The sequence below is a fragment of the Centroberyx affinis genome, unplaced genomic scaffold (genome assembly GCF_046629955.1).
Source record: "Centroberyx affinis isolate AG114_WGS23_722 - 3 ecotype Tasmania unplaced genomic scaffold, CSIRO-AGI_Caff_v1 ptg000642l_1, whole genome shotgun sequence".
NCBI lineage: Eukaryota > Metazoa > Chordata > Actinopteri > Beryciformes > Berycidae > Centroberyx > Centroberyx affinis.
In genome coordinates, this window is record NW_027279268.1 from 26,758 (window position 1) to 41,631 (window position 14,874).

A 14,874-nucleotide genomic window follows, 5' to 3' on the forward strand; every position below is an offset into this window, starting at 1 on the left:
ACCAAAATCAAATGTGTCAGAGGGCATACTGGTCTTGACACAATCTGTGCTCCTATTTTCCAAATCAGAAAACCCAATATTTTGCCTTGCATTGACCAAAACTACTGAATATACTGTATATATCTAACAAAAACAAGCAAATCCTACTACCATGTTCCTCAAGCTACACATACATCATCAGATCTGTCCAGATCCATTCATTTGAAGAGGGAGGGGAGTTAGATGTGCGGCCCCCCGAGGGATTGGGGAATTTCAAGGGGCATTGTTCTCAGTGTGAGTCATAGTGTGTATTTACAGGCATCTGTCTGCAGCAGGGGGCAAAGTTCCCAGCGAGTTCGGTAATATTTAACGGGAAGGTTTTGGGCTGATTGCAGCAAGCATGAAGAGATAGCAGCATCGTCAACACCGTTCCCTATATCCACCATCTGTGATCCCTGCTACAGGTCCGCAGAGAAGCCACATTGAGGTGAGTCGGATAAATACAGCAGAATATATGGTGTTTAATTTAATACTAAACTCTCACTGTCACTATTAGGTATAGCTTTCTGTTGTGTGTGAAAGAATATGAGATGGTTTAAGAGACAGAGGTACAATGTACTGTAACACGTTACTCATGCACAAAATCTCACTTTACTGTGTTACTTGTAATAATGAACATTTTCCTAGTTATCTTACCCCGACCTGAATGGAATTTAAGTGAAATTGTGGTACTTTGAATTGAACATTGAATAAAATACTGAAGCATTCTTTCCACCTTTGGAAAGAGATCACTCTGAGTACAATACATGTTTCTTCCATGGGATCACTGTATGGGACTGTCAATGACCATAGAAACTAATATGTATAAGCACATGTTCATGTTATATCCCAAGAGTTATCCAAGTGCCTAACTTCAATACATTGCAAGGGGATGAATGAAGTACAGAATTGAGAAAATTAGATTTATTTAAATCTAATGAAATAAGCTTTAGCAATGTTTACGACTGTTGTGAATGTTCCTTTTTGAGGGTCTTTTCCCACAGGAAATTCCATTACCAGGCATATTTACAAGATTAGATTAGAAAGGAAAGGTCTTAAATACCTTTTAATAGAATAACAACAGGCGCATGCATGATGTTCTACAGTGCACCAACACACCAACACACAGTTTTGTGATTAATGAGTTTCTCATCAACTATGCTGGTATCTAGCGAATCATCTACTTATTTTCCCTTGATTTCAGGTCCATTCAGCTTTGAACAATGGATTGACTGTTGCCTGAAAACCATGGATAGCTTTGTCCTCTTGGTGCTACTACTTTCCTGCATGACTCAAGGTGAGATTTCAGTTCAACACAAACAGATGAGATGTTTTAGAGAGGCCAGTATGAGGCCAGCTTGTATTAGCTGCAGTATCCAGTGCCACGGTGTGCTTAATAGCAGCACCCTTGATATTAAACCCATAGCCAGTCTAATTAGAGGGCCTAATGATCTATCTGCACTGTATAATTAATTTCCTTCAAAATGGCTGCCTTTCTAGTTAGCAGTAAGATGTAGCCAGTGGTCAGGGGACTTCAGAGTCACTGGTTCACGTTCCCAATAGGAGCACACGCAAATTATGTTCATTAGTCTGCCATTCTTTGATTGCAATGAAAAGAAAGAGCTGTATAGGCTGGCCTAGATTTCTCAGACCTAATTTCCTAAACGGATGCATAATTTATGACTCCTCACACTGGCTGTAGAAACTAACGCTGTTAGCTCACCACAAACAAGTTATACATCACCCAGAGTACCGTGGCGTAAACATGTTATTTCATATTTCAACATTTCCACCCTCTCCATTAATATTCGCCCCTTTTCTCCTCCATTTGTCAGGCACAGGAAGCCACAAAGCCGCACTGGAATTTAATCGAGGAAGCGTGGATATGTATTTTTGTGCATGCGTCTTGGTAATCTTTAGGTGAAGAGTAATAGTTAGTGCATAGTGGGTTATGGATGTCTCTTCACTGAGTCGCTGCATCTCTTTTTGTCTTGATCAGGCACACGGCCTTGTGGGTTTATCAGATTTTACAGGCCACTTTAGCTGTTAAAATGTTTACCCTGGCAGGGTGATGCTGTGGGCTGCTGCTGGCAGCTACAGACTAATTCACACTCTCCTTTTTGTCAGTATTTTCTCCCTAAATCCTATGTGCCCTCATACCCGGCCAAATCGCCAATCTCCATCTGGACGGCTCAAAAACAAATTTAGGGTGTTTCTCTCATTCTCCTTCTCCCAAACTGGTCTTTGTCTGCGACCCTTTACTTCCTTTCCCTCTCTCTCTCAGCCATTACTTTTCCTTTCTCCCTGTGTTTCACTCTCACTTTCCTTTCATCACTTGGTCTCACTCTCTCGCATGTTCTAGCGGTCATGTATTTGTCTGGAAGTGACAGGCTTGGGGCCACATTCTTACCTCTGTCATTGCAGAATATAGATTTGAACACCGACTGATGACAAGGAAGCGATAACCCCAATTCAGTGGTGTGAGTGTCTCTTCTGAAACGTTGACTCAGTTTGGTCGTTGCTTTGAGGAGGTGAGGCCAACCTTACCAACATTTTGCCTGCTTGTCACAATCTCTTACTATACATACTGAGGCAAACCGCTGACTCATAGACATGCAGATAAAGTAACACTCAAATTCAAAAGCTTGCTCATTCTTTGGGCAAATTGAATTAATGCATCTACTTGGTCACTGTCCACTCTTTCACCAATGCAACTGATATTTACAGTTTCCCCTATATGCTAATTGTATATAGGCTATGCCAAGTCTGTTCTCATACTGAATGTGCACACTGCAAAAATGCCCATTTCAGCAATTCAAATAATCTAGTATTGAGTGTGAACATCTAATATTTGTTAAAACAGGTGAAGAAATCTTCCAGTGGCGTGGCATTATTTCACTTGTTTCAAATGCAGTTTCATTTGTTTCAATACCTTGAAACAAGGCAGAATAAGGCAGATTACTCCACTTGTTACTCAGATTGGCAGTTTTTTCTGCTTGCCAGAGGGGAAACTGCCTACATGGGCTGTTGTTGCTAAGAAACTGTAGTATTTTCATTAGGTCCTTGTTGAACTGAGCATCTCTGAAATGCCCTCTGAAATGCCTGTGGTAGTATAAGTGATTGCTTTTCCATTTCACATTTCTCTACAATTCAAATTTTGCTAGATACTAAAATATTCAATTCAAATTTGCTGGTTTCCTGATAAGGTAAGATGTCATTTTGCAACATTAAATTGTTTGATTTAGGTTTTGCATATTGTATATATATTGTATATATATCTTCATTCTACATGGGCTTGATCATTTGATCATTGTAGTAGTGTATATTAACAGCAACGTTAGTAAGTTGTAGTCGTGAGCTGAATTATTTTATTTTTCCATGTTATATTTTAATTTGCCAAGGCGCTCAGAGTATCTAGCGCTAAGAGTTTTAGACTCAATACTAGATTAAATGGATTAAATTTAGATGGGCTCTTTTGCAGTGAATTATGTCTGTACCTCTCTTTGGACCTTTAGCAGTTGGGGCCCAGATGGAGCTGCTGCCTGAAAGCCTGACTGTGCTGCGGGGGGAGGAGGCCCGGTGGACCTGCAGTACCTCTGACCTCCAGTGGACAGTGATGGTGTGGTCGCTGAACAGGGCCTCGGTGCTGACCATCTCCAAGGAGCACGGCATGCTGCCCTCCAACAACCCCAACGTGACGGCCGAGGATCACTCCAGCCTGCAGAGAGCCAGCTGGGTGTTGGTCCTTAGGAGGACAGAGAGGCGCCAGCAGGGACAAGTGACCTGTGACCTCCAGAACATCCAGAGGAAAACAGCAAGCCTGTTTGTACAAGGTCTATATGTTTGTGTGTGTGTGTGTGTGTGAGAGCGAGAAAGAGAGGTGGGGGTGGAGTATGTATGTGCATGTGTCTGTGTGCATATTAAGCTGTGTGTTCATGTTTGTGTGTGTTTCTCTGATTCAGTGTGGCAGGATGACAACGAGATACTGTATATTTCAACTGTAGAGGATTTCAAAGGCTTTTTGTGAAGCCAGCTTCTCGCTTTCTTGCAAAAAAGAGTATGCACACACACACAAACACGCACAGGCACGCACACTCACAAGCACAAGCATACACACACTGCAAAGGAAACAAAGCAGATGGCAAGTCTCTTGAAAACAATTGCAGCGTGAAAGTGCAGAAACACATTGAATTTAACCTTGACTAGGCAAACAGCGGCAGGTAAAACGAGAGGTAAATGAAGGGAATAAACAAAAGTTGTGTAGCAGCCTTGATTCTGCCCACCCACACGCCGACGTCTCCACTCACGCAAACTAAGGAGCACAGAGACAAAAACCTTAATATTTTGCCTTAGCATTGAAGTTCCACAGTCTTAATTAACTGCCTTTGTTTTAATTTGTTTGGAGTGGGGTTCGTGAATGCTGCTCAAGTTTCCAGTCTTCTGTTAAAGCAGCTGAACTAGTGCATGGAGGATCGATCAGGGTGTATATCAAAGGTGGGAATTCATTTGGGCCTGTCTGGTCGGAGTACTGTTGCCCAGGCGTGTTTGATGGTCCCGGTGACATTGTTAATGGCAGTGTGGGAGGTGTGGGGGGATGGGAATTGATTGGCTCCCAGATATAAATACCAGGTGGAAGGTGCTGGACGTAATGCCAGTCAGGACAGGCAGCAGGGCGAGATTTACAGGCTGCAGCCATACTCCACCCTCCCCTCTCCTCTCCTCTCCTCTCCACTTCCTCTCCTCTTCCTCTCCTCTCCTCTCCTCTCCTCTCCTCCTAATGGTTATAATGCGTGTTTCCTCTTTTTCTGTGAGTTTCTCTCATTTATTGTACATTATGCAGATGCTGTGCCAAAGGGGAGATTCTGTGTGGAGATTGGGTGCTGCATTTGCTGGAGAGTTAAGAGTCGGGGCAGGATAAGAATCTGCAGTTCTCTGCGGTTTTGATGGAGTTCTTATCTCAAGCCTGAAAGCAAACCTAAACCTGCATTTCACACTGCATGACTGGGACTTCCCTGATAGTAATTACCACAGGCAAAAACACTCAAAGTCTAAAGAAAGATGCCAAGACTTCAGTAAATCAGTGTTTATAAATTGCTTTATAAATAAGGCATATTTGAGTCCAAAGCTAATAAGAAATAAATGACACATGTAACAACTGGGGGGACAACCATGAAAATATTGACCATTACTGCTACTGACACAGCACAGTTCAAGCTCACATGGGAATGACACGCCTCAAACTGGATGACATCTCATTAAATGCTTAAAGATTTCTACTCAAACACAAGATGCCTGGATCCGTGCTCCCCTTAACCTTATTGTTCAGCTAATTTTGCCCCTATGCCCCCCCCCCCAACCTAAGAGCTCAGCTACAAAAATCTGCGTGGAAAAAGTCTTCTCTGCAAAAAAACGAGAGGAAACAAAAGCAATGACCCATTGCCTCCAATATATTACAGAAAGGGCTTCCATTGCTGCCAGAGCCACAAATCCCCACTGACATATGCACCCATTAACAGCAGTGTATGGTGGATCAGGCCCTCCAGTCTGGATGCAGAGGATCACTATGGCCTGACACAGCCTTTGAATTAATTGTGCGTCTTGGCATGGCCAGTTAACAGTCAGCAACTCTGCCTGTGATTTGTGTACTGCAGCCCCAAATATACTGTTGGAGGAGAGTCGCAAATCAGACTGGGGTGGTTGACTCTATACGCTGTCATCCTCACTCCGTCACGCTTTAATTGTCCAATATGAATATGATGTAAATATGACCACAGACTCCCATTTGCTCTCACTGCTCGCTCCCTCTCTCTCTCTCTCTCTCTCTCTCTCTCTCTCATTCTCTCTCATTCACAGACCCCCACACACACACACACATACAGTGTGTCCACACAAACTTTTCACTTGAACAAATCAATATGGTTGCATGGGCTGTTGAGTATGAGCAGGATCTGCAGTGAGGGCTAGAGCTGCGGAGAAGGAGGCCACTTTGATATAAATCAGAGAAGAGTGAACATGCCTTTGGTGATTGGGCACACTGCGCTGCTCATTGGAATAAATTCACACCCACACCCACATGCACACGCACATGCACACACACACACATACACACACACACATACAGTATATAACACACGCATACACCCGCACACACATGCCACCAATGCTGCTCATCGGAGCAGAAGGTAGGCCATACTTCTTCCAGATTTAACGCTGCCCTCAAAGCGGCAATTTCCCCTCCGAGGGCCCCTGTTGAAAAATCACTGGAATTAGAGGGGGGCTCTGCGCTCCCCAGCACACACAGCCTGCCACAGCAGTCCAAAGACATCTGAGTTTCCCTGCAGTGATTAACGAACCTTAAGAAACCTTATTTCAGGGATCACTTAGACCGGAGCTTTGGGAAGGAGTGCTGATGTTGTTCCTGTCTCTATTCAGATGTATCAATCATCCATAAGCCCTTCATCAGTCAGTGGAAATGAGGCTGCTGGTTCCTCTCCAAGCTTTGTTCGCTGGCACTGAGATTCTCTTTGAGCGGCCGGAGCCCTCTCTCAGAACCAGGGCTTTTGGAATAGGACGATAGGTTAATCAAAGCCTTACCAATATATAAATATATGACGCCAAATCAGGCATCAAATAAAAGCCTCCTGGGGAACAGGGACGGCCAATAATGGGTACAAAACATCTGAGGCTTTGAACCTAAATCAACACAGACATGTCATTCGCTTAGACAAAGCGCCAAAGCTTCTGTAATTATCTCTCTGTCTATAGCAATTGTCTGTTGCATCCACTGCCTTTCATTCTGCCAGACAATAGACTTCACATATGAGATATTGCCCAGGGCCCTAAGTGGCTTATTTGGCTGGCAGGAAAGGAGATGGAGGGGAAAAGAGAGAGGCATTCGTCAGCCAATTGAGACTTTGAGACACACGATCAGTCACTCGGGAAGAATGAAATCCGTCTTTTGTAAGTGAACAGGCCAACTGGAGAGGTGATGTTCATTTTTGGGTGCAGATATACAGTACATGTGCGTGAGTGCATGAGTTTCAAAGCAGGCTAACACTCTTGAGGAAATTCATAGATTCCTACCCAATCTTTTCTGCTTTCATAAACTCACTCATGCATGAGCAGGGGCAGACATACAGACATACACACATGCAGACACACAAATAAGAAAAAGTAGTGAATGTACTTTCTTCTGATTGCAGAAAAGGGCAGCGTGAGACTCTTCGGAGGCAACAGGACAGTTTTGAGGGGGCAGTGGGTCCTGTTTCAATGTCAAGCAGCAGGATGGTACCCACAACCCAGTTTGGGATGGCTGGTGAATGGCAAAGAGGTAAATCAACAGATACATTCATACATGACTGTTGTCACTTGAAAACTTTGTATCTTTAAAATGTCAACTTTTCTGGAACGAAGACAAACTCGTTTTTAGCTTGACAACCAGGCATGTTTCAGTTTATCCATTGACAGATGGTAAATTCCAGAATGTTTTACAATAGAAAACAGTGTAATCAAATCAAACATTCAAATTAAACATTGCTGCTTTTTTCTTTGACATGCAATTTTCACCAGTCCTTGATCTTTTCGCTACACATACAAAGCACATAGATGCCCCTACAAAATTGTGTTTGCAGTATTAAAAACAAAATCGTGGCCGGACTGTTTATATTCATCACCAGTTTAAAGCATAATGCTCTCTAACTGGTGAATGCCATGTAGGTGGGCCAGGGCGAACACAACATCAGCAGTGAAGTGTCTGCAGAGGGCCTCTTCACTGTGGCCAGTAACCTCAGCATACAGGCAGCAGAGAGCGCTCATGTGGATTGCCTGGCCTCTGTGTCTGCCCTCCCCAGACCGCTGATCAGCGGCATCCAACTGACCGTTGGTGAGAATACACATTGTGAAGCAGCCATTGTGTTATACATACACGACCAGTCAAAAGTTTGGATACACCACATTTTTTTTTATTTTTACTATTTTCCACATTTTAGAATAATAGTTAAGACATCAAAATGATGATATAACACAAATGGAATTATGCAGTGATCAAAAAAGTGTTAAACAAATCTTATATTTTAGATTCTTTAAAGTAGCTTCCCTTTGCCTTGCTGGAAAGGCAAAGGCTTTGGAAAGAAATTCATACACAGGCATCAACTTCACTATTTATATTTGTCTAAGAAACAAATTTCAAGCATTTAAGCATAAGCCTTTAGATCAAAATGGCTTTAAGATGATGAAAAACATAATACATTCAATCAGATGTGTCCAAACTTTTGACTGGTAGTGTACATGCACAGAGGCATAGCACATGTATCACACATAAAGCACATACTGTATGTATACATGCACACAAATGTACAAGGGTCTTGTCCATCAACTGTGTACACAGATTCAAACCTCTCACTGTCCTTGTTTGTCTCTGAGTTTCTACATTTATGCGTTTCTCTCTCTTTTTCTCTCTTTTTCTCTTTGTTTTTCTCTTCTGCTCTCCCTTTCCCTTTTGGGAAGCCTGTGAATCACCAATGAGCATTATTGTTGCAGAGCAGAATGTTATAGAAAGGCAGTGCAGGATCAACACTGAGTTTGCATCACAACCACGAAAGTAGAGCTGAGGTTGCAAACCTCTCTGAGGCCCGCTGCTTTGAAATAAAGACACTGTGTCAGTATCCTCGGGCGCTGTAGGAATGTTCCATTTGTAGTTTAACATAATCTTGAAATCCATTCAAAACAACCACCCACAGCAAATACCCTTTCTCCATTTGGTTTCCATGCCTCCTGCTGCACATTCAAACAGAAAAGTAATAATAGCTTTCTGTACACTAAGTCTGCAAATCTGTGCAAAATAACAAGACTGCTTCAGCATTTCTTGACTAAAACATCAATGTGACCTTTTCTCTTCAGTTGCAGAGGTGATGCAGGAGGGAGATGACTGCTCCATCCTGGTGGCGGTAACGGCCACGCTTTCTGCTCTTCTCCTGCTCCTTCTGCTCTGCATCTGCATTGCCCTCTGCTACAGATGGAGGAGACAAGCAAGTAGGCACCTTACCTTTCTTTTTCTACCACTAAGTGAATAACACTGCCTCTCCCCACCTCATGCCTGTACAGGAACAGTGATTAAAGTATAATGAAGAAGATAGGCAGTTGCATGCAGTGACAAGGCACTGCCTCATGCTGGCCTTCACCAAGGGCACACAAGATTTTTTTTTATGACAAAGGCAGAACATTGGTTGTCAGCAGAAAGGCTTCACTTCTCAGGAGTACACAGCAGTAGCATAAAGGTTGGAGAAGCGCATCTGTGACTGCAAGGTTGGCAGTTCACATTTGCAGTGGAGCTACTGGCAAAATCTGGGCAGGGAGGTGAAGGAGTAATGCTCTGCTGTCCCTCGACAATTACTGTTGAAGTGCCCTTGAGCAAGGCACTTAACCAGCTGCAAACAGTTGAAGATTATGGTTGTACTGGGAATGTGTATAACTGAATGAATGTGATGCAGGAAAAATAGGATGAATGCTCAGAAAATCTTCCCAGAATATATAAAGGGAGTTTGAGGTTCCTGTCCGGTCACTGTCATACTACTAGATCGGTGTCAGAAGTGGGATGGTCTGGTAAAGTCCATCGGAGAGGTGTGTCACTGCAGGAGACTTGGGCTGAAGAATGCCATAGCCAAGAGTGGGACAGGCTCTGGTGTTTGCTGGGGATGTAGTGACCCTGGAAGGGCCCTCTACCTACTCGCCAGAAGGTACAGTATATACAGTATATGCCTGTTGGTGCAATGGTAGCATTGTTGCTTGGGGAGCATGTGGTCCTGGTTCACACCTGGTTCCTGCTGGATGCTACGATATGTCTGACTCGATCTACCTGCATTGAAAGACAGTGGTCACAGAGGGAGCTATCAGGTGCAGCTTATCTTGCTGGACCTCCAGAATCTTTGTCTCCCTCTCTCATTCCCAGCCCTCCAGTTCTTGTGTGGCTCAAGAAATGCTCCCATTAATAAGAGGTTACTATAGCTGCACAGTGAGACAGTTTTACTGCAGTTCTATTGGAGCTCATAGCCCAACCCATTACCAGAGTATTTGTGAGGCGGTCTGACTACTTGTCACCTCTCCAGGCCATGGGATTGATACCTTGGTATGTTAGCAGCGGCCGGTGAAAGGAATGCAGCTTGGTGTCGTAAAGATTGTGGCCAGTTAGGAGGGAATCGAGGGATGTTGCAGAGAAGTTTCTGGAGTGCCATCTCTGAGGGGATCGTTGTTCTAGCGCAAGGAGGCGGAGGATGCCTGTTTGTGTGTGATAACAAAAAGTGGCCACATTGAGAACTCACTGTAATCCCTGTGACTGATTGTGGATCATTGTAAATCATGGCCATGGTTTGGAGCTGAGGGATTATCATAAAGCAGGTGTGACCTCTCTCCTCCTGCAGCTGATTCTCTACCTATAACGTCTGATACCTCCCTCACTATCGTCCTTGATCCAGCCTGGCTCTTCCACAGCTTTACTGTAACATCCCTGAAGAAGTTAAATCAACATCATAAGGATGTTTCACATTTTAGAGAATATGGCTTGCCTCCAAGTCACTAAGCTCTTCTTTGGGTAATCCACCTCTGTGGGGAGTAATGTATGCTCTGCAATTATTGGGAAAATAGTAGTAGTCACCCTGAAAGACTTTGGCCAGCATGCCAGTGGGGTATTAAAATATAAAGACAGAGGCAATTTCTCTCCCTGTAAAAGAAGCAGTTTATATCTCTCCTGGGGCAAGCGCCATCTGCACCATTGTTACTGTTGTGTTTTCACTGTGGCCAGGAGGACCTTTGGCAAAGACAGCCATGATGCTGTATTACAAAACTCATTAGCAATCAGCTCCAGCTTTCACTGTAAAATTCAAAACTGACTCGAGGCTATGGTATTAGTGCAGGACCCAAAACTAATAAACACTGGGACATTTACAGCTTTCATATTGCTGCAGATGCAACGAGCAAGCACAATGATATTGTGGTCAATGCAGAGAGGATATTAAAACTAGCAACTGATAGCTCTGTAAAGTTTATGTCTCCATTTTTGCCTTTCAGAATCAAGCCAGCATGAGACAATAAGGTAAGATTTGAAAGATCCTGTTCTACTTACCTCTTGCTTTATAAGATTTTTGGAATTTTGGATGAATGTTCTTAATCATTTAAACGAATAAAAGAACTTTCAAGATCGGCTCACACCTCTTAGGAAGATGTAACTTAGCGGCTAAGAAAAGATCTGGCAAATCATGTGTGAAAGCAGCAGAAACATACAGTCCATTCTATTGGCTTAGACTCACATTTGCACTTAACACAAGCTAATATGAAGACTCAGCATGAATCTCAGTTAATACGTACAACTCATTCCTGAGAATGACTGGGCTTTTATTGTTCCTCATTATAAAAGAAAATTGAAGACATGAATTTGAAACAACATGCATTAAATAGTCATTACATTTTGTAACATCTTAATTAAGATTTGAATTGTTGTTAGCTCATTTAAGAAGTAGATATATTAGGCATTATATTTGTCAGCATTTTTAATGCAGTTGAAATACATTTTATAGCTTTTTCATTGAGCACAGGGAAGTGAAAGCTGAGTAGCTTAGTTGGGTCTAATAAAATGCTGTGAAAAATGATGATGATGTTCATTTTTCACCGAGTGGCGGGGCACTTTATGATGAAAACAATGCAGAAGATGATATACTGCAGCTTTTGTGAGAAAAGAAAATTGTCTGCTCCCAACAGCATTGCCTCTGACAAGGTGGCTGTGCAGTGTCTCAGGTAAAGGTTATCTTTCCCATTGGACTGTTCCTTTGGGCTTTTGCAGGTTCGACCAATCAGTGAGCGGGCGAAGCTCAGTTGCTGAGGCTACGGGGGGGAAGGTCAACCTGGGATACTCTGTTGAGGGCCTCACAGGTGAGAGAGTGATATATACTGTAGTTCACCATGAAAACTGTGCACCTCAACTAAAACATGTAACTAAAAAATACATTTTAATGTCATAGTTGATAGTTGAGTAAAATGTTAGGGTACAAATATCATATATTTCTGAAATTTTCAGAAACTCTTAAAAATGGATCTATGGATAAAAACCATAAATTACTTAATGCCCCTTTAAGTATACTAAGTACACACTACTACCTCTAGTTCTTAAAACCTATTTATTACAAAGATGTAGTTTGTAGATATTTAGAAACATTCTGTGCCGAACAGAGAGAGGCTTCTATACCAATTCTGGTAAATTCTTTGAGTCAGATTTGGGCGACATAATTGCAAATGACTGTAAGTGCTTAATCAAATTGTTAATCATGTTTTTCTCACCGGGCGCTTGAGCAGCCTCCAAAAAACACACAACACACGGCTATAAATCAAATGCTCCTCATATTTTTTTCCCTACAAATTTCTCTTAGAAAAACCTACTGTTTTGTTGAGCTCTACTTTAAGCACAAACCGGGCTGTAGCTGGTCAGAGGGGATGCGAGGTCGGGTCAGGCTAAATTGCTGCTTCTCACTCTGCAGATGCTGGTCACAGTGACCTCATCAAGGAAACCCACAGGCAGATGGACTCTGTCAGCGTCCACAAGGTAAGAGAGAAAGAGAAGGTGGGAGGGGTGGGAGACAGACACAGAGAGAGGGAGAGAGAGAGAGACAGAGAGAGAGAGAGAGGGAGAGAGGGAGAGAGAGATATCAACTGGAGCTGAATAATGCAGTCCTTCAGTCATGCTGTTCCTCATTCTGCGGCTGGAGCTCCTGTCACCTCCTCCCATGTTGATGAGAACAGGTGGGAGCTGTGCTGTTATACTGTCCCACCTCCGCTGGCCTTCCATTAGACCACTCGATGTCAGACAGTTCAACATGTCCATTACGGCATAAAGCACAGACAAAATGGAGATTAACATGTTTTTAGTCACATTGGATAAATCCAAAGTTAAATCCAAAGTTATTGAGCGCACAATGGGTCCACAAAATGCTGTTACTAGTTATTTTTAGCAGTAGGGACTGTTCCAAGTAGTTCCAACAGATGTACTCTATTGATATATTATATAATCTAAACAAATGGATTTAGTACTTGTATTGTACTGATACACAAGTTATTTGGCATCTGATGCACCACACTATATGTTTGCTGTGTTTATAACATCAGGGCCCCAACAGGATCCAGATTCCTGCCAGGAATCCCTTTGAAGTATGTTAGCCTGTCAATGTTGATGAGGTAATTGTGCCTCAGAGGGTCTGCTAAGCCTGACCCGTAATTGACTAATTGATTGCTATATTGATTCTGGCGCACATATCAATATCTAGTGCTGTGTCCCGGGGTCTAATAATGAATAGGGGAAGGATATGACAATGCAATCTCCTGGACTGGTTTATGTGTCCTCTCTTCCCAGTTACCTCTTATGTGGAGTGGCTTGGTGTTGAGGTCACAAGTTCAGCTCCGCCTCAGAGTCTTTGAAATAATGGGCCCATGTTTTAGGCTTGGTTTATAAGATGTCCAATGACATTTCTAGAGGGAATTGGAAGACAATGACTTTTGAGGCCTCTAAGGCAGTTGTCGTGTTCTGGTTCTCCACAGATATGTCTTAAGGCAGTCGTATATGTGACAACTTTACGGGCAACTATGATGGGCAGCAGCATCCAAGGAGCTGCCACAGAATTATTGCCTTTAGCTATATTGTCCACTTACTTACAGAAGGAACACCTTGTAGCCAGGAGTCTCAATTTGTTGCTATGGGTGTTGTCCATCCATGCTGACACAAAAAATCGCCTGGTGTATCACCGCTATAAACCAAATTTGCTCATGTGCCCCAGGTCCCTGATGTGGTGTCCTTCAGCAACCTGTCTCTACACAGTCAGAGCCAAGCCCAGGTCGACCTAGGAGAGGAGCACTCCAAGAGCATCAGGAGAATTACCACAGTTTGACAGGCAGAATATGTTTATTATCATGCTATCTGAGGTAGGAGAAGTGTTTACTGAATGCTGTTGTGATGTAGCCTACAGTATGTACTGGTGGACTTCCACTCACTGATGCTTAATCTGTTTGAAGGGTATGATGGTTCACATTTTTGTTATTTGTAAAGCTAGAAATGTATGTTATGTGAGCTAAGTGAATACTGCACATTTAGCCAAAAATGTTCATGTGAACATCAACTGGATAACACTTTTTACTGAATTTTCCAAAAAATGTCAGTTGTTTTTAGAATATAGCCTATTACAGAAAACACACTGTATTTTTATTTTCAATAAATGCTATTTCTGTTCTACTTTATACTCATGCCTTGTTCCATTTATATCATTTGTCCAAGCCATTGCAATTTGGACCAAGAAAGCTATGGTATGTAGACTTGATTGCTCATTTAGACAGTAGTGCAAACCATTATCTGCTCTCATCCTCCTGTTATCTACCACATTCTTTGGCATCCTCTCAACAATAGCCTGGTGATGTTGCGCTCTGTAATCTGACAGAGAAATATGGGGAAATTAGTTGAAACTTACTGAGCTGTTGTGTGTTGCTTGATATCTAGACCTTTATTGGCAATCCCCCTGCCACTGCAACTCCCCATCCTCTCTCTCTCTCCCTCTCTCTTACGCTCTCTCTCTCTCTCTCTCTCTCTCTCTCTCTCTCTCTCTCTCTCTCTCTCTCTCTCTCTCTCTCTCGCTCAATTTTGGAGTGAATCTTGTGTTTTTGAATGAGATATGACCTGACCTGCCACCCACAGAAACAAATTAGAATGTATTAGAAATCAAGTAATTGTATTCATATTTGCTATATTTATGTTGACAAATTTTATTTTGAAACGGATGAAGTTTATTGACTATATGGGTGGATTCTTCCTCTTACCTAATAGCTACAGAC

At 42.7% G+C, this 14,874-nt stretch overlaps 1 protein-coding gene across 1 annotated transcript; it reads left to right on the top strand.

Moving 5' to 3' along the window:
* Positions 1-333: 333 nt before the first annotated feature.
* igsf5b (immunoglobulin superfamily, member 5b) lies at positions 334-14,175 on the top strand. Its single transcript, XM_071518917.1, has 10 exons — positions 334-466; positions 1,223-1,315; positions 3,534-3,851; positions 7,221-7,348; positions 7,735-7,900; positions 8,917-9,048; positions 11,080-11,104; positions 11,849-11,937; positions 12,540-12,604; positions 13,830-14,175. The coding sequence occupies exons 2-10, from the start codon at positions 1,267-1,269 to the stop codon at positions 13,938-13,940; spliced, it is 1,083 nt and encodes a 360-aa protein (XP_071375018.1). The 5' UTR covers positions 334-466; positions 1,223-1,266; the 3' UTR covers positions 13,941-14,175.
* Positions 14,176-14,874: the final 699 nt, after the last annotated feature.